This window comes from Pelobates fuscus, chromosome 5, assembly GCF_036172605.1.
Source record: "Pelobates fuscus isolate aPelFus1 chromosome 5, aPelFus1.pri, whole genome shotgun sequence".
In the NCBI taxonomy this organism is placed as follows: domain Eukaryota; kingdom Metazoa; phylum Chordata; class Amphibia; order Anura; family Pelobatidae; genus Pelobates; species Pelobates fuscus.
This window is the reverse complement of record NC_086321.1, coordinates 185,643,984-185,670,442: the sequence shown is the minus strand read 5'-3', so window position 1 is coordinate 185,670,442 and position 26,459 is coordinate 185,643,984. Positions and strand designations below refer to the sequence as shown.

Genomic DNA, 26,459 nt, shown 5'->3' with positions numbered 1-26,459 from the left:
AAATGTACACGTTGTGAACAAACAAAACCTGGCATTTGCGCTACATGTCTGTCCAACCCTAATTCACCTCTTTCAAATTAAATGCACCCACCCTTATTATATATGTACAGGTTTTATGGTCTTTTGGGAAGTTACAGGGTCAAATATAGCACGTTACAATTGAAATTGAAATTCGCCAGATTGGTTACGTTGCCTTTGAGACCGTATAGTAGCCCAGGAATGAAATTTACACCCATAATGGCATACCATTTGCAATAGTAGACAACACAAGGTATTGCAAATGGGGTATGTCCAGTCTTTTTTAGTAGCCATTTGATCACAAACACTGGCCAAAGTTAGCGTAAGTATTTGTTTGCGTGATTATGCAATAAATGCCAATTTTGCCCAGTGTTTGTGACTAAGTGGCTACTAAAAAAGACTGGACATACCCCATGGGCTCAGATTTGGGATTTCTGTGGGAAAAGCAAGTCTTATGGCTTGACTGGTGTGCAGATTTTTGTTTAACATTGTATTAACTATTTACAGAACATATATATTTATTAAAGAAAACTACAACAGATTGAGAGAGACAATCATAGAGAGCTTTATGAGTACTAAGCACTTAGGAAATGAATTTAATTATTTTTCGTGCATTATACAGGAAGTCATAGAAGGCAGCATTGCCAAATGAGCTGGGCTTTAAGCATAAACACAAAAACATGATAATAACTGAAGAAACTTGGAGCAATATACCCTTTTTTTTTATTAAATAACTGGTAGCTAGTGCATTGTATTTGTACTCTGTCACTTTTGCCGGACACTCTGTACGCAACTACTTATTCACTCAGACCAGCAGCAACTGTTTGATGTTCAATTTAATCATTCTGTAATTTATTTGTGTAATTGGATAAAAAAAAATCCAGGCACTTCCAGTCTTATAAAGTGCAGACTTTAATAGGAATATCAAGCATAAATTGTGATTTTATTTGTATGAAATACATTTCACTTACATGATAACGATCTCTAAGATCTAAGAGAATTGAAATAGTGGGCAATTCTCAACTGTATAATATTATCATCCCATAAATATCCCCACAGTATGACTTTTCAGCAAGGGAAGGCCTTTGTAAAGTCATAATGATAAAATATTTATATATAAATATATATATATATATATATATATATAGTGTAGGGGGTGAAAGTTGGTAGTGTTGTACCAAAACCAACGAACGGTAGGCCTGTAATAAAATAGGGCCTACCAAGGATAATGTAATAATAGGTAGTTGAGGTAGTGGTGGGTGGGGTCACTTGAATGGAAATGGCATAGATAAGTAGGAGGATTGCATTTTTATAGGGAAAGCTCCTCCCACAAATTCAGACCAATGGCCTTATACTTGTGCTCGGAACTTAATAGTATATATAATATTGTAGGGGGTGAAAGTTGGTAGTGCTGTGCCGAAACCAACGTACAGGTATTACAGGTTTGCCTGTAATAAAGGAGGGCAAAAGTTTTGATGAAAAAAACACACTTTAATGCATACTTATGAAGCTAAACATTTGAGTGCTTTCCTGAGCTCTTCCTCGGGCTGCAGAATGTAAGTATTGTAGAAAGAGGATTTCCATCTACCCAATTTTTTAATAATATAGACTGTTGTGTCTAGTATATATATAATGGAAGGTCAACACCCTGCTGGATGTCTAGAAATGTCTAGAAAACGTGCTTGTTGTTTAAAGCGGCACTGTCATGCCGAATCCCGTTTTTTTTTTAACCCCCCTCCCGCCTCCACTACATCCAATCGACCCCCTAGTCACCCCCAAATGCCCCCAAGCCCCCCATATTACCTATTTTGTATTCTTTATTTTCTGCCCCGATCTATATGCAGGGCGCCGCCATCTTTGTGTGGGTAGGTGAAGTCCCTGTGGGACACGTCATCTGCCCACACTAGATAGACTGTGAAATTCCTGCACATGCCCAGTGAAACCCCTGGTCATGCGAACTGGAATTTCACCTATTCATTCATTCATTCATCAGACAGACGAATGAATGAATAGAAAAAATCAAACGAACAAACAAACAAACACCGAATATCAGTGTTCGTTTGTTCGTTCAGTTTGTTACAAGGAGTGAGCTACCGGCGTGCAGCTCCCTCCTTGTAATATGTAACTATAGAAGCGGCAGGGAGCAGTGCTCCCCACCACTTCATAAGCCCCCCAGGTCCCCCCCACACTCTATGGGGGTCAATATGACCCCCATAATAGCATAAGGGAGATTAAAATCTCCCCAATGCCCCTACTCGCTATACCGCGAGTAGGGGCATGTCCACTAAACAGTGAGCAGCTCACTGTAAAAAAAAATGGTAATAAGGGGCGGGGGGACAGACCTACTGTCCTCCCCCGCCGGCCCCCACCCCTGGGTGGCGGGTGGGGGCCATAATAGTAATGGGGGGGACCTACTGTCCTCCCCTGCCGGCCCCCACCCCTGGGCGGCGGGTGGGGGCCATAATGGGAATGAGGGGGGGGGGGAGGACCTACTGTCCTCCCCCGCCGGCCCCCACCCCTGGGCGGCGGGTGGGGGCCATAATGGGAATGAGGGGGGGACCTACTGTCCTCCCCCCCGGCCACCACCCCTGGGCAGCGGGTGAGGGCCATAATAGTAATAGGGGGGGACCTACTGTCCTCCCCCGCGGCCCCCACCCCTGTGCGGCAGGTGGGGGCCATAATGGTAATAAGGGGGGGACCTACTGTCCTCCCCCCCGGCCCCCACCCCTGGGCGGCGGGTGGGAGCCATAATAGTAATAAGGGGGGGACCTTCTGTCCTCCCCCCCGGCCCCCACCCCTGGGCGGCGGGTGGGGGCCATAATGTTAATGGGGGGACCTACTGTCCTCCCCCCGCCCCCACCCCTGGGCGGCAGGTGGGGGCACTAAGTAAATTCCCCCCCCCCATTAAGGTGACTAGGGGTCCCCAAGCCCCTAGTCACCCACCCCCCACCCAAATAAAAATGCCCCTACCCCCCTCACCCTAAAAAATAGTGAGGGGGGAATTAAATTGCTAACCTGTAAAGTAAAATTAAACTTACCATTCGACGTCTTCTTTTTTCTAAAATCTTCATTTTTCAGCCCCAAAAAAGGGCAAATAAAAAACCATCATACCCGTCGAACTAAAAATAAAATAAAAAACCTGAGTGCAAAAATAAAACTGAAGAAAAAGAAAAAACCCGAGCGCAAAAAAAATAATCCATCTTCACCCATGGAGGGCTCCGCGCAGACTGAGCTCCGCAGGGCGGGGGAAGGCTTATAAAGCCTTGCCCCGCCCTGCAATTAGGCTAAGAACACTCTGATTTGTGGGTTTAAGCCAATCAGAGTGCTCTTTGTCATTTTACAAGCGTGGGAAAGTTCTTTGGAATTTTCCCACGCTTGTAAAATGACACAGAGCACTGTGATTGGATGGCTTGAAATCCATCCAATCACACAGTGCTCTGTGTCATTTTACAAGCGTGGGAAAGCTCTTTGGAATTTTCCCACATTTGTAAAATGACACAGAGCACTGTGATTGGATGGCTTGAAATCCATCCAATCACAGTGCTCTGTGTCATTTTACAAGCGTGGGAAAGTTCTTTGGAATTTTCCCACGCTGTGTAAAATGACACAGAGCACTGTGATTTGATGGCTTGAAATCCATCCAATCACAGTGCTCTGTGTCATTTTACAAGCATGGGAAAATTCCAAAGAACTTTCCCACGCTTGTAAAATGACACAGAGCACTGTGATTGGATGGCTTGAAATGGCTTAAACCCACCAATCAGAGTGTTCTTAGCCTAATTGCAGGGCGGGGCAAGGCTTTATAAGCCTTCCCCCGCCCTGCGGAGCTCAGTCTGCGCGGAGCCCTCCATGGGTGAAGATGGATTATTTTTTTTGCGCTCGGGTTTTTTCTTTTTCTTCATTTTTTTTTGCGCTCGGGTTTTTTATTTTATTTTTAGTTCGACGGGTATGATGGTTTTTTATTTGCCCTTTTTTGGGGCTGAAAAATTAAGATTTTAGAAAAAAGAAGACGTCGAATGGTAAGTTTAATTTTGCATTACAGGTTAGCAATTTTATTCCCCCCTCACTATTTTTTAGGGTGAGGGGGGTAGGTAGGGGCATTTTTATTTGGGTGGGGGGTGGGTGACTAGGGGCTTGGGGACCCCTAGTCACCATGATGGGGGGGGATTTACTTAGTGCCCCCACCCACCGCCCAGGGGTGGGGGCGGGGGGAGGACAGTAGGTCCCCCCCTATTACTATTATGGCCCCCACCCGCCGCCCAGGGGTGGGGGCCGGGGGGGGAGGACAGTAGGTCCCCCCCTTATTACCATTATGGCCGCCGAACAGGGGTGGGGGCCAGGGGGGGAGGACAGTAGGTCCCCCCCCATTGTAATTTATGGCCCCCACCCACCGTGCAGGGGTGGGGGCCGGGGGGAGAACAGTAGGTCCCCCCCCTCATTATCTTTATGGCCCCACCCACCGCTCAGGGGTGGGGGCCAGGGCGGGGGACAATAGGTCTTCCTCCCTTATTTTACTTTAGGGCCCCCACCCGTCGTTTAGGGGTTGTGGGCAATAGGTTTTTTTTTTTTTTTTTTTTTTACAGTGAGCAGCCAGAGGCTGTATTTTGTTACACTTACAGAGTTATTCACTAAATATTTATTTAAGGGACACTATAGGCACCCAGACCGCTTTATCTCAATAAATGAATGTCATCTTCTTGTTCAACATCTGAACCGCTTGCTCCTCCTTATTTAAAAGTCACATAGGTGGGATAGAGTAGTGGGCATTCAAACATTGAATTTGCTGAGATAGCCAATTTTTATATCAGCCAAGGAGACAGGCCAGGGGGCAGAGCCAAAAGCACCTCCTCATAGAGATGCATTGAATCACTGTGCAGCACTGCCACAAGAAAAGGCAGTGTTTACATTAAAAAGCCGTCAGGCACAGACAATACACACCAGAACAACTGCATTAAGCTGTAGTTGTTCTGGTGAGTTTCCCTTTAAGTAGGTAATGCATGTATGAATGTAAATATATGTAAAGGTGACTTTTCAATCGGACTATATTTCACTGCTGAAATGTTGGGATGTTTGTAAGTGTTATTATTTTCTAAATATACAGAAGCAAGAAAATTATATAAAATGAACCTGGCTAGATATTAAACCCAGCAGTACTGTACTCAGACACAATTTATAGTTTTTATCTAAGCACCATGTGAAACACATATAACCCATATATTTACCTGACAGTTTGATGATCACTGAATTACTGGGAAATGACAGGATCTCTATTCCTGATTTTTCAACCGTGTAGTCACAATTATACTCCCCAGCATCTTCTTGCGTTACACTGGATATTACATAAAGTGTTCCTGTGTTTGTTATCTTGTGAGTCACTTCATTTCCATCTTTAAAATATCGGAATCTTTTTACCATTGGGCGGATAATAGGAACATAACACCCTAATGTGATAGATTGACCCCTGACATACTCAGACTGCTGTCCACGCACATACAGAGTAGGTGATTCAGGATGCTCTGTAACACAAAGGTGTACAAAATATGAGAGTTACTGCTTTTAGTTTAATTATGTAGTTAATTTCTTCATACATAATCAATTATGAAATCAAGAAAGTATATTATGTTCTATTAATTTGTATTTATCCTGGAACTCATTCAATAAATTAAAAAAAAAAAAAAAAAACATTTTAAATAAGAAATGAACATTCTTAAAAGTTCTAACACTTGTAATACACACACTCATACTTTTTTTTTTCTACCCTTACCTTTTGTGTCACATTACCCCACTCCCTCTAGCATGTAAGCGCATTGAGCAGGGCCCTCAATCCCTCTGTTCCTGTGCGTCAAACTTGTCTGGTTACAAATACGGATATGTTAGTCCACCCATTGTACAGCGCTACGAAACTTGTTGGTGATTTATAAATAATAATAATAATAATAATAATTTATATTGTTCTAGCATTTTATTACATTATTATATGAATATTTACTCTGGCTATCGTTTGTAAAGCTCATTTTACACTGATAAGCACTGTTGCTGTAAACTTGAACCGAACGTTGCTATATAAAACGTACTTCTATACAGTGACATTTGGTCATGGTTAATATGATATTGTAGATGGGCAGAGTCCTCTAGCCCTGGAGAGTAGAGAAAATGTGGAGAATAGGGATAGGAGTTAAACTAATTATTAAACTAATTTAATTGAGGGATAGGAGTTAAACTAATTATCTCTTAGGCACTAAAGGCACAATGCATAAAATATAAAACATACATAACATTATTAGGAACCACCACAAGTCTAATATCCCTGGATAGCTGGGACCTGAGCACTCAAAGTGTCCAAATAGCACTCAGATCCCACGTATATAGCCAAATCGCCACCGGGAGTTCCTAAATGAACAAAATACCGAACGGATACCATGGCTTTTAGATAGTGATTGTTCGCCTTGTTCGTGCAAACCTTTCCAGTGAACACCTGTCTTCAGGAACAGAAGTAGGAGGCGGTACAAAGTTACCATTGTTCGCGAGCCACATTGTCCATTTTGGAGTACTGGGCACTCGACGACCTAGTACCGCTGCCTGCATTTGGGAGACCAGATGGTCACCATTTTCCAGTGCACGTGTTCTTTGGTTCTCCAAATGACAGCCACCCAGAGAGACCACTTAAAGTGTGGTTTCTTTGAATATAACAAGCATGGGGAGGTGGTCTGTATTCGTTAGAAATACCGAACCAAGGGAAACAATCTTGGACTTGGGGAAATTAGAGGGGGTTATAGGGCAGTTTGCACAGTTAAAATGATGGATAGATTGGCGTTAAATATATACATCACAGAGAGCCCGCAATAGCAAAAAGGAGATTGGCATCCTTTAATAAACTGGCTTTCCTATCATGTTATGAAAGAATAATAGATGGACTATCACCTGTGATGTTGTGGATGGCTATTATACAAGTAACATCTAGAAGAGATCTTTAAGTAAGTATGGGTTTATGATAATACATATTATGCTATATTTTTAAATGATGTATTGAAAATGAATAGAAGAGTAAAATGACTATATTCATCCATTCAATTTCAGCAGGATTATCAACCACTATTACAGTAGTGCACACTTACTATATACAGGTGATACTCGAAAAATTAGAATATCGTGCAAAAGTTCATTTATTTCAGTAATGTAACATAAAAGGGGAAACTAATATATGAGATAGACGCATTACATGCAAAGCAAGATAGTTCAAGCTGTGATTTGTCATAAGTGCGATGATTATGGCTTATAGCTCATGAAAATCCCAAATCCACAATCTCAGTAAATGAGAATATTGTGAAAAGATGCAATATTCTAGGCTCACAGTGTCCCACTCTAATCAGCTAAGTAAGCTATGTGACGAGACCAATCTCGCCACTGTGCGTTGGAGGAGCCTGGTTGCCTGCCTGCTGCCTTTTGACTATGGACCGGCATTTAAATACTTTATTTTCCTATGCAGAAAGGTCTATTCATGTATTTCTGCCCTGGCGTTCGGTAGATTCTCGGATTTACTGAATGAACTCATTTAACCCAGATAGCTATGCCATGGAGCCTATTCATGTAATAAAAGACTTTGGCTCCATGGCAATTGCACTGTATGTGTGTCGTCTGAGCGCCATTCAGTAATAATGTGCGCTCAGACCTAAGCTATCTGGGGATATGTTGCATGTCTGTATTTTATGTAATAAATGTAACCTTGTGTATTTTATTGTATTTTACTGTATTTTGCTACCATGTGGCTAATGGAGTTTTGCCTCTGTCCTTGGAGATAATTGGATTACTTCTCAATTATCTACAGGATAGAAGACTCGGTGGAACTGGTTTTGGGCAGAAAAGCCATGCTTCATTTGGTCACAGAGGACTTTGATCTATCTTTTGAACCAATGGATCAATTTGGATGATTTTGACATATGTTTGTATTTGGAGTATACAAACACAACACAAAAATGGTGGATTGGCGCTTTAAAAGTAAGCAACTACCCCCAGTGCCTAAAATCACTAAATGGCAATCCAAGTACAGTGAAAGAAAGAAGTGTAAGGGGGGTGCAAGCAAAATATACACTAAATGGTATACTTAGTACGATGAGTGGAACACCTCCTGATTTTCCTATAATAAAAACATATATATATAGTGTAACACTGTTTTAAAAGGAAATTCAATAAAAAGAGGGTAATGGGTCACTCACAGTATGCAGAGCCACATAGAGCTGGCTCTGACTTCAATGGCAGGTGAATAATAAGCTTATTCAGGCTTTCAGACTCCCCACCAGGATAGCTCTTTTTCCAGCCTCTCAATAATTCAGGATATCCAATTGGGTAAAGGTAAATAAAACTTTACTGGATACAATGCAAGAGATAAAATAAGCTAAAATAACATAAATAGGTTTCCACAGCACTAACGCGTTTCGACCTCCAGGTCTTTGTCAAAGTGTGTGGTTGCTGTTGCCTTTCTTTCATTTAAATAGTGGTCCTTCCTTTAAATTTGGCGCCGTTTTCGCTGCGTTTTTCTTTACTTCCGGGTTCGTTGTGCATCCCTGTCATGTGACCAATCGTCCGGTCAGGTGATTCTGACGTCATACGCATTGACGTCACTTCCGTTTTTTCGGTCACAGCTTGATTGCTGACAGGCAATGCTGGCAATTTCGCCATATTGGAAGAGGGAAAAGAGCCACTACATACAGAAAACTTCAATATAAAATATCATATACATTTAATTATACATTTCAATGTAAAAATATACTTAAAAACATGTTTATACATAAAATAGTGCTACATATAGCACATTTGCATCACAAATGACATATCCATAATATTAGGAGGATAATCCCCTTAAAGTGAAACACACTTCTACAGGGGAATAGTAGATGTCAAATTTAAAAGGAGATTATACATAAAGGGAAGATGTGTACTACATCTGTAAGAGAGGAGACAAAGATTATTAGTAAAAAATCATTAATATTGCTAAAAGTCATATTAGATAAAAATTATTAATAATTTTTTTTTTTTTAATATTAATAAAAAAGGGATTTTTATTAACTTTTTTAAAAAACTGAAGAATAGAAAATGTAAAAGAAGTGGAGTTTACAAAATCAAATGCTGTCATCTCAAAGTCGACGTTGAGTCAGCTGGGAGACGAAGTGTCCAGATTAAATATCCACTTCATCTCGCAGCGGCTCAACGTCGATTCCAGACCCCCTCCTCTACAATGGGCTTCCGTCCTTTGTATGCCAACAAATTGAAGTCCGGAGGGGTCTCCTCCATGGCACTTTAAAAAGTGTAATGATACATTGTGTTTTAAAAAAAACCTCCTGATATTATAAATATGCTCACGTATCCTTGTCTTTAGGCACCTGGATGTTTTCCCAACATATTGGAGCCCGCAAGGACACGTGAGCAGATAAACGACACTTTTTGAATGGCAGGAAATAAACAAATCTATCTTATACATAGGGTTACCTTCCCTAGACTTAAAATTCTCAATTTTACAAGGATTAAATAAGGGCATCCTTACCCAAAAAGAGCAAGCCTTTTTAAACATCAGTATGCCGCGCATACCAGTTATCTACATATTACCTAAATTACACAAAACATGCAAGACCCCCCGGGTAGACCTATAGTCTCTGGTGTAGGGTCCTTGCTGTCTAATTTATCTAAATATGTAGACACTCAACTTCAGCCCATTGTTAAAACCAATACTTCATACTTGAAAGACTCTATGAGCTTATTACAAATATTAAATGGTTTTAAATGGGAGGAAGATTTTATCTTAGTGACCTGTGATGTCACTAGTTTGTATACCTGTATTGAGCACCAATTAGGCTGTGAGGCTACCCGCTATTTTTTAGAGATGTCGGCACTTTATCCCTCGGACCAGGTGGACTTTATAATGGAGGGGATTCTGTTTATTCTCTGCCATAACTTTTTTTGGTTCGAGGGTGAGTATTATCTACAACGCAGTGGTATAGCTATGGGGACCAGGTTCGCGCCCAGTTATGCGAATTTGTTCATGGCCTATTGGGAAAATAGGTTTGTGTACTCTTCGCATGACTGGAGCGCGAACCTGGTCCTATATAAAAGATATATTGATGATATCTTTTTTATCTGGAAGGGAGAAGAATCTGAAGTTTTAGCCTTTTTAAATTTTTTAAACAATAATGAATGGAATATTGTATTAACTCAAGAAATTAGTAACAAGAATATTCATTTTTTAGATCTAGAAATTTACATAGAAGATAACCACATCAAAACGAGAACTTTTTTCAAAAAAGTTGATGTAAACAGCTATATCCACACAGAGAGCTGCCACCACCAACCATGGTTGGAGAATATTCCAAGGGGACAGTTTCTAAGGCTCAAACGGAACTGTACCGACTTGGAGTCTTTTGACAACCAGGCAGACACTCTGAAACAACAATTTTTTAAATCGTGGATATAAGCTAGAGAAATTTAATTACGATATAAACAGAGTTAGAGATCTAGATAGGACTTCCCTTCTGGAATATAAATCGACTAAAGCCAAAGACAAAACAGATTCCACTATACCACTTATTTTTAATTATAGTAAGGATCAGAAACAATTAAAACGAATCTTAAATAAGAATTGGCACATTCTCCAACAGGATCTAGAAATTCAACCGTTTATAGATAATAGACCAAAAGTGGTATTTAGGGGAGCCAAAAGTCTTAAAAACATATTGACTTCAAGTTATATAGATGTTACCAATACCAATTTTCTAGAATCCTTTAAAGATGGAAAAAAGGGATTCTTTTATTGTGGTGAATGTATGGGCTGCAAAAATTATAAACCCCTAAATCGTAAAATTGAGAATTTTAAGTCTAGGGGAGGTAACCCTATGTATAAGATAGATTCGTTTATTTCCTGCCATTCAAAAAGTGTTGTTTATCTGCTCACGTGTCCCTGCGGGCTCCAATATGTTGGGAAAACATCCAGGTGCCTAAAGACAAGGATACGTAAGCATATTTATAATATCAGGAGGGGCTTTTTAAAACACAATGTATCATTACACTTTTTAAAGTGCCATGGAGGAGACCCCTCCGGACTTCAATTTGTTGGCATACAAAGGACGGAAGCCCATTGTAGAGGAGGGGGTCTGGAATCGACGTTGAGCCGCTGCGAGATGAAGTGGATATTTAATCTGGACACTTTGTCTCCCAGCGGACTCAACGTCGACTTTGAGATGACAGCACTGATTTGATTTTGTAAACTCCACTTCTTTTACATTTTCTATTCTTCAGTTTTTAAAAAAAGTTAATAAAAATCCCTTTTTTATTAATATTAAAAAAAAATGTATTAATAATTTTTATCTAATATGACTTTTAGCAATATTAATGATTTTTTACTAATAATCTTTGTCTCCTCTCTTACAGATGTAGTACACATCTTCCCTTTATGTATAATCTCCTTTTAAATTTGACATCTACTATTCCCCTGTAGAAGTGTGTTTCACTTTAAGGGGATTATCCTCCTAATATTATGGATATGTAATTTGTGATGCAAATGTGCTATATGTAGCACTATTTTATGTATAAACATGTTTTTAAGTATATTTTTACATTGAAATGTATAATTAAATGTATATGATATTTTATATTGAAGTTTTCTGTATGTAGTGGCTCTTTTCCCTCTTCCAATATGGCGAAATTGCCAGCATTGCCTGTCAGCAATCAAGCTGTGACTGAAAAACCGGAAGTGACGTCAATGCGTATGACGTCAGAATCACGTGACCGGACGATTGGTCACATGACAGGGATGCACAACGAACCCGGAAGTAAAGAAAAACGCAGCGAAAACGGCGCCAAATTTAAAGGAAGGACCACTATTTAAACGAAAGAATGGCAACAGCAACCACACACTTTGACAAAGACCTGGAGGTCGAAAGGCGTTAGTGCTGTGGAAACCTATTTATGTTATTTTAGCTTATTTTATCTCTTGCATTGTATCCAGTTAAGTTTTATTTACCTTTACCCAATTGGATATCCTGAATTATTGAGAGGCTGGAAAAAGAGCTATCCTGGTGGGGAGTCTAAAAGCCTGAATAAGCTTATTATTCACTTGCCATTGAAGTCAGAGCCAGCTCTATGTGGCTCTGCATACTGTGAGTGACCCATTACCCTCTTTTTATTGAATTTCCTTTTAAAACAGTGTTACACTATATATATATGTTTTTATTATAGGAAAATCAGGAGGTGTTCCACTCATCGTACTAAGTATACCATTTTGTGTATATTTTGCTTGCACCCCCCTTGCACTTCTTTCTTTCATTGTATTTGGAGTATGCTGATTCTGAAAATGTAAGTGAATGTGCATACTTTTAAGGTTATGAATAATGTGGAAAAACTGTATTTCTCTGCCTGTGATAATTACATTACCCATTGTGTAAGGTAATTGTATCACAGGCAGAGGGGAGTATTTTGTGTGGGAGTGTCTGAGTGTATTGTGCGTGTTTATTGGTTCTTTTCCAAAACCCTGTGGGTGGTACTAATGTGTAAGAATGTGTATATAAGAACAATAAACCCACAGCTCTGTCTGTTCCTGCTTGCCCCTCAAAATGGAGCCTTGTCTCGTTCTTGGGGGGGATTTATTGTATGCTGTTCCAGTTTGACTGCTAGGAGTGTAAACCTATTCATATGGTTTTTCCTATTCGTCTGTTTACAGCATTCGTATGTCTTCGGTTCAGTGTATTGATGTCTACAGTAGCTGTGCCTGTGTCTCTGGAAGGGAAGATCTACTACACAGCTTTTAACCACTTTTTTGCCCGAAGTGCCGTTACAAGCCATAACACCTGCAAAGGGTTTCTGAGCCTTTAAATGGTCTCTCAGTCTGGTTCAGTAGGAACCACAATCACGGAGAAGACTGCTGACCTTAAAGTTGTGTAGAAAATCATCATTGACACCCTCTATAAGGAGGGAAAGCCTCAAAAGGTAATTGTGAAGGAAGTTGGATGTTCCCAAAGTGCTGTATCAAAGCACATTAATAGAAAGTTATGTGGAAGGGAAAAGTGTGGAAGAAAAAAGTGCACAAGCAGCAGTGGGCCTGGTGCTGATAATTATGATGGACCTAATTACAAAATCTTATTGACCAAAAACACTAAAACAGTCCTACCTCCTAAGCGTCATGTATCTGATGGAGATGGTGCTGGAGGGAAACTCATAGGATGCAACTATGAGAAAACACTACCCTTTGCTAATCTCATGCTTTCATCTTTCAAGTAAACCCATACCCCCTAACAGCAGTGTCCAGTAAAGCAGGAAGTCTATGGAAGCGGTAAAAGGGTGGGCCACTGACACAAATCACATAACCAGAACGTCCGAAAGGGTGAACATTCACAAAAAGGGGGCATGTCTGTGTCCCCATGTCTCCCAGTGTCCCCATGTCACTAGGACACTGGGAGACATGGGGACACAGATACTAGGGAACACTGGGAGACCTGGGGACACTGAGACTCATGGGGACACTGGGAGACAGACACGAGGGGACACTGGGAGATATGGGGCACTGAGACACTGTGATATATAGGGGACACTGGAGACTTGATAAAGACCTGGGTACAGGTCAAAATGTTGCAGTGTCCAATAAACATGCTTAACCCCTTAAGGACCAAACTTCTGGAACAAAAGGGGGATCATGACATGTCAGACACATCATGTGTCCTTAAGGGGTTAAAGCTATCACAGTGAGTGCCTGAGATTTTTTTATTTTATACGAGACACTACGGTCACAGAGACACTACGGTCACTGAGAGACATGGGGCACTGAGAGACATGGAGCACTGAGACACTCTGATACATAGGGGAAACTGATACATAGGGGACATTGGAGACTTGATAAAGACCTGGGTGAACATTCACAAAAAGGGGGCATGTCTGTGTCCCCATGTCTCCCAGTGTCCCCATGTCACTAGGACACTGGGAGACATGGGGACACAGATACTAGGGAACACTGGGAGACCTGGGGACACTGAGACTCATGGGGACACTGGGAGACAGACACGAGGGGACACTGGGAGATATGGGGCACTGAGACACTGTGATATATAGGGGACACTGGAGACTTGATAAAGACCTGGGTACAGGTCAAAATGTTGCAGTGTCCAATAAACATGCTTAACCCCTTAAGGACCAAACTTCTGGAACAAAAGGGGGATCATGACATGTCAGACACATCATGTGTCCTTAAGGGGTTAAAGCTATCACAGTGAGTGCCTGAGATTTTTTTATTTTATACGAGACACTACGGTCACTGAGAGACATGGGGCACTGAGAGACATGGAGCACTGAGACACTCTGATACATAGGGGACACTGATACATAGGGGACATTAGAGACTTGATAAAGACCTGGGCACAGGTCGAAACGTTGCGGTGTCCAATAAACCTGCCTATATCTATCACAGTGAGTGCCTCAAATTTTTTTCTTTTATACTAGGGGACACTGAGACACTAGGAGCCATTGGAAGACTAGGGGACTTTGGGAGACTAGGAAACAGAGACACTTGTGACACTGGCACACTACAGACACTGAGAGACATCAGGGACACATGGGGATACTGAGATACTAGGGGCACTGGCTGGGAGACATGGGGAGTGCCCCATGTCTCCTAGGTCTCAAAGTCGCCCAGTGTCCCAATGTCTCCCTGTGTCCCCCAGTGTCTCCATGTCTCTGTGTCCCCTAGTGTCTCAGTGTCCCCATGTCGCCCAGTGTCCCCTAGTGTTTGTATCCTCATGTCTCCCAGTGTCCCTTAGAGTCTGTGTCCCCATGTCTTCCAGTGTCCCGATGTCATGGAAGAATGGGGACACATGGGAACATTGGGAGACATGGGGCCACTGAGACACTAGGGACAGTGGCTGGGAGACATGGGGACACACACTAGGGGCAAGTGGGAGACATGGGGCCACTGTGTCCCCAGTGTCCCAATGTCTCAGCATCCCCATGTCTCGGAGCTGCTGTCTAGACTCTCTGTGCAGAGCTGCTCCCTCGCGGATTAGTGAGGGAGATGCCGTAACTTCTTATCACTGCCTCTCTCCACACAAACAGCGACCCCTACTGTCCAGCGCTGGTATTGCAGAATAATCTGTTTATACTGAGACAGACATTTGTATTGTCGGTATTACTGCAATACCGGCACCAGCTAGGCAGCCTCAAATACCTGAGAAATACTTCTGAGAAATACCTGGCAACCCTAAGAAATACATGAGAAATACCTGGCAACCCTAAGAGTAGTGTTTTTTTTTTTTAAATCAATGGGCCTATTCCATGGGCCTGGGCCTGGAGCTGCAGCTCCATCAGCCCCTATGTTAATCCGGCCCTGGATGACAGCAGCCTGGAGAGGATTGTCAGGAAAAGGCCATTCAAAAGTGTTGGGGACATTCACAAGGAGTGGACTGAGGCTGGAGTCAGTGCATCAAGAGCCACCACACAAAGACGGATCCTGGACATGGGCTTCAGATGTCGTATTTCTCTTGTCCAGCCACTCCTGAACAACAAACAACATCAGACCCGTCTTACCTGGGCTAAAGAAAAACAGACCTGGTCTGTTGCCCAGTGGTCCAAATCCTCTTTTATGATGAGAGCAACTTTTTGCATCTCATTTGGAAACCAAGGACCCAGAACCTGGAGGAAGAATGGAGAGGCACACACTGCAAGATGCTTGAAGTCCAGTGTGAAGTTTCCACAGTCTGTGTTGATTTGGGGAGCCATGTCATCTGCTGGTGTTGGTCTACTGTGCTTCATTAAGTCCAGGGTCTTGGTATTATTTTAAACCTTTGCCCCTCTAATTTAAGACTATGTCCTCTTGTTGTGGTAGTTTTTCTTCTTTTAAATATGGTCTCCTCCTTTACTGTGTGGATTTCCTTTATGTATTTAAATGTTTCTATCATATCCCCCCCTCCCCCCTGTCTCGTCTTTCCTCCAAGCTATACATGTTAAGATCCTTTAATCTTTCCTTTTAAGTTTTATCGCATTTTGTACGAAAGAAATGGTTTGTGACGAAATTCGGGATTCAAGCTGATGAGCTTGAAGGTAAAAATCAAGCGGGATATTTAAATGGCGTTTGAAGACATGACTGTAGGACACTAGCCGGAATCCCCTGATGAAGTCTTAAGGGCAAACACCCTTAAGGGATGTCGCAATTTATTATTTATTTTATTTTTACTCGCATGTTGCTTATCCCGGGCGTTTACCAGCTTCTTCCTGGATGTTAAAGATACATTGCAATTTTCGATTGTCTTTTTAACTACTGATTTCCTGTGAGTGCAATCTAATAAAGTTATCTGTTATATACATACAGTCGTACACTATGTCTTGTATTTCTCTTTTACCCTAAAGTGTAAGAGTGGGAGAAGAAAAGAAGTCCTCATTTTGATACCATACTCCGTCTATTTTACTCGTATGTTTGTGAGTGTATCTTATTTTTTATCTTTTATGGTGATTTATTTTATCTACACCATTGTGGTCCCTCTTTGTTTTTATTTATTTTAGCTTGTGTATTTTGTATTCTTGTTTACACATACAGACACACTGTTATGGACAAAATACTAAAATGTATTTTTTACTATTATACACTTGTGTTTATATCTTATTTGTCACACATTCCCTAAAAGAATATCCTTGAAAGAGGGTCATAATTTCTTACACATGTGTGCTCAGTAACTATTTCCTCTGTAAATTCCTCCCATCCGGCTACCCTCCCCCCTTCCCATCGAGCAAGCCTTGTGTAACAAATTCCTGTGTTAAAGGAACAGCTTCCTTTACTAACTCACTCCCCCTCCCATCTTGTAACCAAGACGGAGCTGGAATGTGGGTGGGAGAACTTTGTAATGATGACATTACATCCTGTAGAGTGGGTTTTGACAAGACCCCTAAACCAATTGTTGAATGTATACTGTGTGTTAACTGTGACTCTGTACATGACGTATTTCTGCATTAAAAGGGAATTGCAGCCCCTGCAATAAAGGCCACTCTGGAGTTCTTCATAAACCTGCAATGTGTCCGGTGTGATTTACTTCAAGAAGACATGCGCACAATCAATTTAGAAAGGAGTAGATAGACAAATAATCAAACGCTTGATTTGATCCACATCAGTTGTCACCCGAACAGGGACACTCCGCTTTTGTTTCCTGGCGAATAGCAGTCCTTGGGGACACCGGAGAGCAGACACCCCCTAGATGGGACGAGATTGATCACCTCTATATATATATATGGTAAGGAATGCATAAGCAACTTACATATATCTCCTATCTTCGGGGCTGGCCTGGTTCCATTCCATGACTGCTATCGAAAGGTAAACAAAAAAAAATGACAGGTGAATAGCTTGCCCGGAGTGTCACTTTAAAAGAACCTGTTAATTGTCTATCTACATCCTGAGTGTGAGTTTTATGTGTGAAAGTGTCTGCTTGAGAATCCGTTTTACTACTTGCTTAATACTGTTATATAATACTGCCAAGTTCGGTTAAGCGCTGGCATATTTAGCCAAGTCCAGGTTCAGTGAAGAACTGAAGAGTTTAATGGTTTTATTTTTTTTGTTGTTTTAGCCTCGTTTGGCATAATCTGGCGTTTCTTTTGTTTTAGTAAAACTCGGTTGAGAGTTTAGTTTAACGTTTTATTTTTTGTTTTGGATAAGCTGGTTTGGTAAAAAAAACTGGTGTCTGTTGTTTTAGTATGCTCAGTGAAGAGTTAAAAAAGTTATTGTATATGTAATTGAGTGTTTGTGTGTGTGACCAGAGTTAATTGTTATTTATTTTAAGGAATTTGTGATTTAATTACATCTGTATATTGTGATTTTACCTGTATGTTATTTGTGTACAATATATGTTAATTGTAAACTATAACTTTATGTCTTGTCACTCTCCTATTCTATCTTTTGTCCTAAGGAGAGCTGTGCTTAGGCAATCACATGGTTAAAAAACTTCGTACTTGCAAGTAGTGATGTACCGAACTGTCCGCCGGCGAACAGTTCCCGGCGAACTTAGCGCAGTTCGATCCGCCCCCTATTCGTCATCATTGGGCAAACTTTGACCCTGTGCCTCTCGGTCAGCAGACACATTCCAGCCAATCAGCAGCACTCCCTCCCTTCCACACCCTCCAACCTCCCTCCCAGCATCCATTTTCGATTCATTCTGAAGCTGCATGCTTAGTGAGAGGAGGGAAAGTTTAGCTGCTGCTGATTAGATAGGGAAATTGATAGCTAGGCTAGGGTATTCAGTGTCCACTACAATCCTGAAGGACTCATCTGATCTCTGCTGTAAGGACAGCACCCCAAAAAGCCCTTTTTAGGGCTATAACATCAGGCTGCTTTTTTTTTTTTTCCTGTGTAATGTAATTGCAGGTGCCTGCCTGCCAGCTTCTGTGTGAGGTTCACATTGGATACTGTGCCTACTTGCCCAGTGCCACCACTCATATCTGTTTTAACAATTGGTTAAGCTTTAGATTTAAAATAAATAATTGGTTTTCACTGTAATAGAAGAGCAGTTGCCTGCCTGCCAGCTTCTGTGTCAGGTTGGATGCCTTGCCCATTTGCACAGTCAGTGCCACCACTCATATCTGTTTTAACAATTGGTTAAGCTTTAGATTTTAAATAAATAATTTGTTTTCACTGTAATTGAAGAGCAGTTGCCTGCCTGCCAGCTTCTGTGTCAGGTTGGATGCCATGCCCATTTGCACAGTCAGTGCCACCACTCATATCTGATTTAACAATAGCTTAAGCTTTAGATTTTAAAGAAATCATTTTTTTTTCACTGTAATAGAAGATCAGTTAGTTGTCTGCAAGCGTCTGGGTGTCAGGCCTACTTCAGCGTGTGCTCTGCAGTTGCCAATCATATCTGGTGTCTCTTTAGCGTGCTTTTACAAAGAAAAAAGGTTTCCAGTGTAAGCTAATAGCAGCCAGTCAGTGTCCTTCAAGCGGCTCTGTCAGGCCTTCCTTCAGCGTGTGCCCTGCACAACCCTGCCAGTGTACTTTGACAATTGCCACTCATATCTGGTGTCTCTATAGCGTGCTTTTACAAAGAAAAAAGGTTTCCAGTGTAAGCTAATAGCAGCCAGTCAGTGTCCTTCAAGCGGCTCTGTCAGGCCTTCCTTCAGCGTGTGCCCTGCACAACCCTGCCAGCGTACTTTGACAATTGCCACTCATATCTGGTGTCTCTATAGCGTGCTTTTACAAAGAAAAAAGGTTTCCAGTGTAAGCTAATAGCAGCCAGTCAGTGTCCTTCAAGCGGCTCTGTCAGGCCTTCCTTCAGCGTGTGCCCTGCACAACCCTGCCAGCGTACTTTGACAATTGCCACTCATATCTGGTGTCTCTATAGCGTGCTTTTTCAAAGAAAAAAGGTTTCCAGTGTAAGCTAATAGCAGCCAGTCAGTGTCCTTCAAGTGGCTCTGTCAGGTCTTCCTTCAGCGTGTGCCCTGCACAACCCTGCCAGCGTACTTTGACAGTTGCCACTCATATCTGGTGTCTCTATAGCGTGCTTTTACAACCAAAATTTTGTTTCTACTGTAATAGAAGAGCAGTTGCCTGCCTGCCAGCTTCTGTGTGAGGTTCACAGTGGATACTGTGCCCTCTTGCCCAGTGCCACCACTCATATCTGTTTTTACAATAGCTTAAGCTTTAGATTTAAAAGAAATAATTTTTTTTCACTGTAATAGAAGAGCAGTTAGTTGTCTGCAAGCGTCTGGGTGTCAGGCCTACTTCAGCGTGTGCTCTGTAGACCTGTTCCAGCGTGCTTTGACAGTTGCCAATCATATTTGGTGTCTCTTTAGCGTGCTTTTACAAAGAAAAAAGGTTTCTAGTGTAAGCTAATAGCAGCCAGTCAGTGTCCTTCAAGCGGCTCTGTCAGTCCTTCCTTCAGCGTGTGCTCTGCAGAACTGTTCCAGTGCACATTGCCAATCATATCTGGTGTCTCTATAGCGTGCTTTTAAAACCAAAATTTATTTTTCACTGTTATAGATTGAATAGCAGTTACTTGTCTTCAAGCGGCTCTGTCAGGCCTTCCTTCAGTGTGTGCTCTGCAGAACTGTTCCAGTGCACATTGCCAATCATATCTGGTGTCTCTATGGCGTGCTTTTAAAACCCAAATTTATTTTTCACTGTTATAGATTGAATAGCAGTTACTTGTCTTCAAGCGGCTCTGTCAGTCCTTCCTTCAGCGTGTGCTCTGCAGAACTGTTCCAGTGCACATTGCCAATCATATCTGGTGTCTCTATAGCGTGCTTTTAAAACCAAAATTTATTTTTCACTGTTATAGATTGAATAGCAGTTACTTGTCTTCAAGCGGGTGTGTCAGTCCTTCCTTCAGCGTGTGCTCTGCAGAACTGTTCCAGTGCACATTGCCAATCATATCTGGTGTCTCTATAGCGTGCTTTTAAAACCAAAATTTATTTTTCACTGTTATAGATTGAATAGCAGTTACTTGTCTTCAAGCGGCTCTGTCAGGCCTTCCTTCAGCGTGTGCTCTGCAGAACTGTTCCAGTGCACATTGCCAATCATATCTGGTGTCTCTATAGCGTGCTTTTAAAACCAAAATTTATTTTTCACTGTTATAGATTGAATAGCAGTTACTTGTCTTCAAGCGGCTCTGTCAGTCCTTCCTTCAGCGTGTGCTCTGCAGAACTGTTCCAGTGCACATTGCCAATCATATCTGGTGTCTCTATAGCGTGCTTTTAAAACCAAAATGTATTTTTCACTGTTATAGATTGAATAGCAGTTGTCTTCAAGCGGGTGTGTCAGGCCTACAGTGTGTGCTCTGCAGAACTGTTACAGTTCGCATTGCCAATCATATCTGGTCTCACAGTAGCTTGCACGCATAGTACCACTAATCCCCAAAAAATGACAGGCAGAGGCAGGTCACCCCGCAGGGGCCGTCGTGGTCGTGGTGCTGTGATTCCCTTTTGCCCTAGAATAATGCCCAGTTTTCAGAAGCCACGTACCCTGAACTTGAAAAGTTCTGAGGACATAGTTGACTGGCTAACACAGGACACCCAATCTTGTACAGCCTCCGCTCGGAACCTTGACGCACCATCCTCCTCCAGCTTAGCTTCAGGCACCTCTCAAGATACCACTCACCCGCCTGCCGCCACCACCAAAACTAGCACCACAGCCGCTTTACTTGGTATGTCAGAGGAGTTATTCACACACCCGTTTGAAGAAATGAGTGATGCGCAACCATTATTGCTAGAGGATGTAGATAACAGGGATATGTCTCAGGCAGGCAGCATTAAACACATGGAGGTACGGTGTGATGATGATGATAGTGTACCCGCTGCTGCTTCCTTTTCTGAGTTGTCAGATACAAGCGAAGCAGTTGATGATGACGATGCGTCCATGGATGTCACGTGGGTGCCCGCTCGGCAAGAAGGAGAACAGGGCGAAAGTTCAGATGGGGAGACAGAGAGGAGGAGGAGACGAGTTGGAAGCAGGGGGGGGTTGTCGCAAGGAGCTAGTGGCACAGTCAGACAGCATGCATCGGCACCCGGGGTCAGCCCGACAGCACGCCAATCAACGCATGCTGTGTCCACCACCAGAATGCCGTCATTGCAGAGCTCATCAGTGTGGCATTTTTTTTGTGTGTCTGCCTCTGACAACAGCGATGCCATTTGCAACCTGTGCCAAAGGAAACTGAGTCGTGGGAGGTCCAACACCCACCTAGGTACAACTGCTTTGCGTAGGCACATGATCTCACATCACAAACGCCTATGGGATCAACACATGAGTACAAGCAGCACGCCTACTCAAAGCCGCCATCCTCCTCCTGGTCCAGCGTCTTCAGCCACGTCAACCACTGCTGTCCTTCTTGCCCCCTCTCAACCATCCGCCACTCCGTCTCCCGCCTTGAGCAGTTCCCGCTCATCTGCCCACAGTCATGTGTCTGTCAAGGACATGTTTGAGCGTAAAAAGCCAATGTCACCAAGTCACCCCCTTGCCCAGCGTCTGACAGCTGGCTTGTCTGAACTATTAGCCCGCCAGCTTTTACCATACAATCTGGTTGAGTCTGAGGCGTTCAAAAAATTTGTAGCTATTGGGACACCGCAGTGGAAGGTACCCGGCCGGAATTTCTTTTCACAAAAAGCAATCCCCAACTTGTACTCGATTGTGCAAAAGGAAGTCATGGCATGTCTGGCACACAGTGTTGGGGCAAGGGTCCATCTGACCACTGATACCTGGTCTGCAAAGCATGGTCAGGGCAGGTATATCACCTACACTGCGCATTGGGTAAACCTGCTGACGGCTGACAAGCAAGGAATGCGTGGCATTGCAGAGGAGTTGGTGACACCGCCACGAATTGCAGGCAGTCCTGCTGCCACCTCCTCTACTCCTCCTACTCCATCCTCTTCCATAACCTCCTCGGGTGAGTCCTCTTGTGCCGCTGCTTCTTGCTCCACATCAACGGCACCCCCCCAGCTCCCCAGGTACTATTCCACATCCCGGATACGGCAGTGTCACGCCGTCTTGGGTTTGACTTGCTTGAAAGCAGAGAGTCACACCGGACAAGCACTCCTGTCCGCCCTGAACGCACAGGTGGAAAAGTGGCTGACTCCGCAGCAACTGGATATCGGCAAAGTGGTGTGTGACAACGGAAAAAATTTGATAGCGGCATTGAAGTTGGGCAAGTTGACACATGTGCCGTGCATGGCACATGTGTGTAATCTGATCGTACAACGCTTTGTGCATAAGTACACAGGCTTACAGGACGTCCTGAAGCAGGCCAGGAAGGTGTGTGGCCATTTCAGGCGTTCCTACATGGCCATGGCTCACTTTGCCGATATCCAGCGGCGAAACAACATGCCAGTGAGGCGCTTGATTTGCGACAGCCCTACACGTTGGAATTCAACACTCCTAATGTTCGACCGCCTGCTACAACAAGAAAAAGCTGTTAATGAATATTTGTATGACCGGGGTGCTAGGACAGCCTCTGGGGAGCTGGGAATTTTTTTGCCACGTTACTGGACGCTCATGCGCAATGCCTGTAGGCTCATGCGTCCTTTTGAGGAGGTGACAAACCTAGTCAGTCGCAACGAAGGCACCATCAGCGACATCATACCATTTGTTTTCTTCCTGGAGCGTGCCCTGCGAAGAGTGCTTGGATCAGGCTGTAGATGAGTGTGAAGAGGAAGAGGAAGAGTTGTGGTCACCATCACCACCAGAAACAGCCTTATCAGCATCGCTTGCTGGACCTGCGGCAAGAGGATTGTGAGGAAGAGGAGTCAGAGGAGGATTGTAGCTTTGAGGAGGAGGAGGAGGAGCAAGACCAAACACAACAGGCATCCCAGGGTGCTCGTTGTCACCTATCTGGTACCCGTGGTGTTGTACGTGGCTGGGGGGAAGAACATACCTTCAATGACATCAGTGAGGAGGAGGAACGGGAAATGAGTAGCTCGGCATCCAACCTTGTGCAAATGGGGTCTTTCATGCTGTCCTGCCTGTTGAGGGACCCTCGTATAAAAAGGCTGAAGGAGAACGACCTGTACTGGGTGTCCACGCTACTAGACCCCCGGTATAAGCAGAAAGTGGCGGAAATGTTACCGAATTACAACAAGTCGGAAAGGATGCAGCATTTGCAAAATAAATTAAAAAGTATGCTTTACACAGCGTATAAGGGTGATGTCACAGCACAACGGGAATCTAACAGGGGGAGAGGTGGAAGTCATCCTCCTCCTCCTCCTCCCACGACCACTACCTCGCCTTAACTGCAGATATCGACACTCTGAGGAGCGATGAACCCCTTGACTACTGGGTGTGCAGGCTTGACCTGTGGCCTGAGCTATCCCAATTTGCGATAGAACTTCTGGCCTGCCCCGCTTCAAGTGTCCTGTCAGAAAGGACTTTCAGTGCAGCAGGAGGTATTGTCACTGAGAAGAGAAGTCGCCTAGGTCAAAAAAGTCTAGATTACCTCACCTTTATTAAGATGAATGAGGGATGGATCCCGAAGGGACTGACACTGGGCGATACAATCGCTTAAAAAAGGCCTGATGAGATGAGCTGCCTTGGGCTAGAATGGTCCACACGCTGCTGTATTTTAGCTCTGAATGACGTTTGACTTGCGTGACTTATCCGCCACCAACTAGGGTTCAAGCCGCCATGTTTTAGGGCACTTTCTGCCTGTGAAACAAACATCAATTTTTCTGGCCACTGCTACAGCAGCGGCTGCAACAATACCAAATTTTTCAGGCATGTGTACATGCCTAATTTTTAGGCCCACTGGTGCAGCACTGTGGCTTCAAAAACCAAACAAAAAAAAATTCCTCCAACATGGCACCAATATACCAGTGATCTAAGCATCTTCCCACCTTGGCCTAAAAAGGGGAGGTGATTCAACAATTAAAAATCTCTGCCATTTACACGTCCACTGATAGGAGACGCGGAAGGTATTAAACTGATATGAACAATACTAAACTCACCACTCCTATCTGGTGGCACATTAGCTTGCCCGCGCAGTGCCCCAAATTTCAAGTAAGAGGACCGACCAAGCATCTTCTTCCATCTCCCTGTTACATAAATCAATGCCATATCCATAGAAATTGTAGAGAATATCCAGGATAGTTTTACAGGGCCAAATCATGTCGCCTGTTGAAAGAGGTGACCTTGCTCGGGTCCCAGGTGTGCGGTTCCTAAAATGGCTGCCATATACACGTCCACTGATAGGAGACGCGGAAGGTATTAAACTGATATGAACATTTACTAAACTCACCACTCCGAGTGCTGTTATTTATTTAATATTTTTGTGGTGAGGCTTTACAGGACAGAGTGCTTCTCCACGGGACATGTTAACTCACGGGCAGCTGGCTCATCAAGGAACCAGAGCAGCTTGAACGAGGTGACCTTGCTCGGGTCCCAGGTGTGTGGTTCCTAAAATGGCTGCCATATACATGTCCACTGATAGGAGACGCGGAAGGTATTAAACTGATATGAACAATACTCCACTCCTATCAGTAGGTCCGTCCCATTGTGATTTATGCCCCCCACCCACCGCGCAGGGATGGGGGCCGGGGGGGAGGAAAGTAGGCCCCCCATTGTGATTTATGGCCCCCACCCACCGCGCAGGGGTGGGGGTCAAGGGGGGGGGAGGACAGTAGGTCCCCCCATTGTGATTTATGGCCCCCACCCACCGCGCAGGGGTTGGGGAGGACAGTAGCTCCCCTCAGTGTGTATCATGGGCTTTGAGGACAGGTGTCAATCCATACCTGCCAAGTGACCCTATGTAGGGGTAACAGTCCCTATTCTGCTCTGTGTCAGTGTGTATCATGGTCTCTGTGGACGGGGAACAGTCTCTATTCTGCTCTGTGTCAGTGTGTATCATGGTCTCTGTGGACAGGGAACAGTCTCTATTCTGCTCTGTGTCAGTGTGTATCAGGGGTTTTGAGGACAGGTGTCAATCCATATCTGCCAAGTGACCCTATGTAGGGGTAACAGTCCCTATTCTGCTCTGTGTCAGTGTGTATCATGGTCTCTGTGGACGGGGAACAGTCTCTATTCTGCTCTGTGTCAGTGTGTATCATGGTCTCTGTGGACGGTGAACAGTCTCTATTCTGCTCTGTGTCAGTGTGTATCATGGTCTCTGTGGACAGGGAACAGTCTCTATTCTGCTCTGTGTCAGTGTGTATCAGGGGTTTTGAGGACAGGTGTCAATCCATATCTGCCAAGTGACCCTATGTAGGGTTAACAGTCCCTATTCTGTTCTGTGTCAGTGTGTATCATGGTCTCTGTGGACAGGGAACAATCTCTATTCTGCTCTGTGTCAGTGTGTATCAGGGGTTTTGAGGACAGGGAACAATCTCTATTCTGCTCTGTGTCAGTGTGTATCAGGGGTTTTGAGGACAGGTGTCAATCCATATCTGCCAAGTGACCCTATGTAGGGTGAACAGTCCCTATTCTGCTCTGTGTCAGTGTGTATCAGGGTCCCTGAGGACAGGTGTCAATCCATATCTGCCAAGTGACCCTATGTAGGGGGAACAGTCCCTATTCTGCTCTGTGTCAGTGTGTATCAGGGATCATTAGGATAGGTGTCAATCCATATCTGCCAAGTGACCCTATGTAGGGGGAACGGTCCCTATTCTGCTCTGTGTCAGTGTGTATTAGGGTCTCTGAGGACAGGTGTCAATCCATATGTCAAGGTGTCAATATGTCATATCTCAGGTGTCAATCCATATCCATTGTGATTTAGGAATGTTAGGTGATTTATGCCCTTTATGGATTAAAAGCAGACTCTGCATCAACTGTGTAATTTTCCATGGGAGTTTTGCCATGGATCCCCCTCCGGCATGCCACAGTCCAGGTGTTAGTCCCCTTGAAACAACTTTTCCATCACTTTTGTGGCCAGAAAGAGTCCCTGTTGGTTTTAAAATTCGCCTGCCCATTGAAGTCAATGGCGGTTCGCAAACATTTGCGGAAGTTCGCGTTCGCGAACCGAAAA

The 26,459-nt window shown here is 43.5% G+C and overlaps 1 protein-coding gene across 1 annotated transcript in view; it reads right to left on the bottom strand.

Annotated features, from left to right (window-relative positions):
* LOC134612699 (uncharacterized) overlaps positions 1-26,459 on the bottom strand; it is a 156,727-nt gene that overhangs the window by 24,054 nt on the left and 106,214 nt on the right. The window contains exon 6 of the mRNA XM_063457124.1: positions 5,241-5,534. Within this exon, the coding sequence (XP_063313194.1) occupies positions 5,241-5,534 (294 nt within the window). The remainder of the gene's footprint in view (positions 1-5,240; positions 5,535-26,459) is intronic.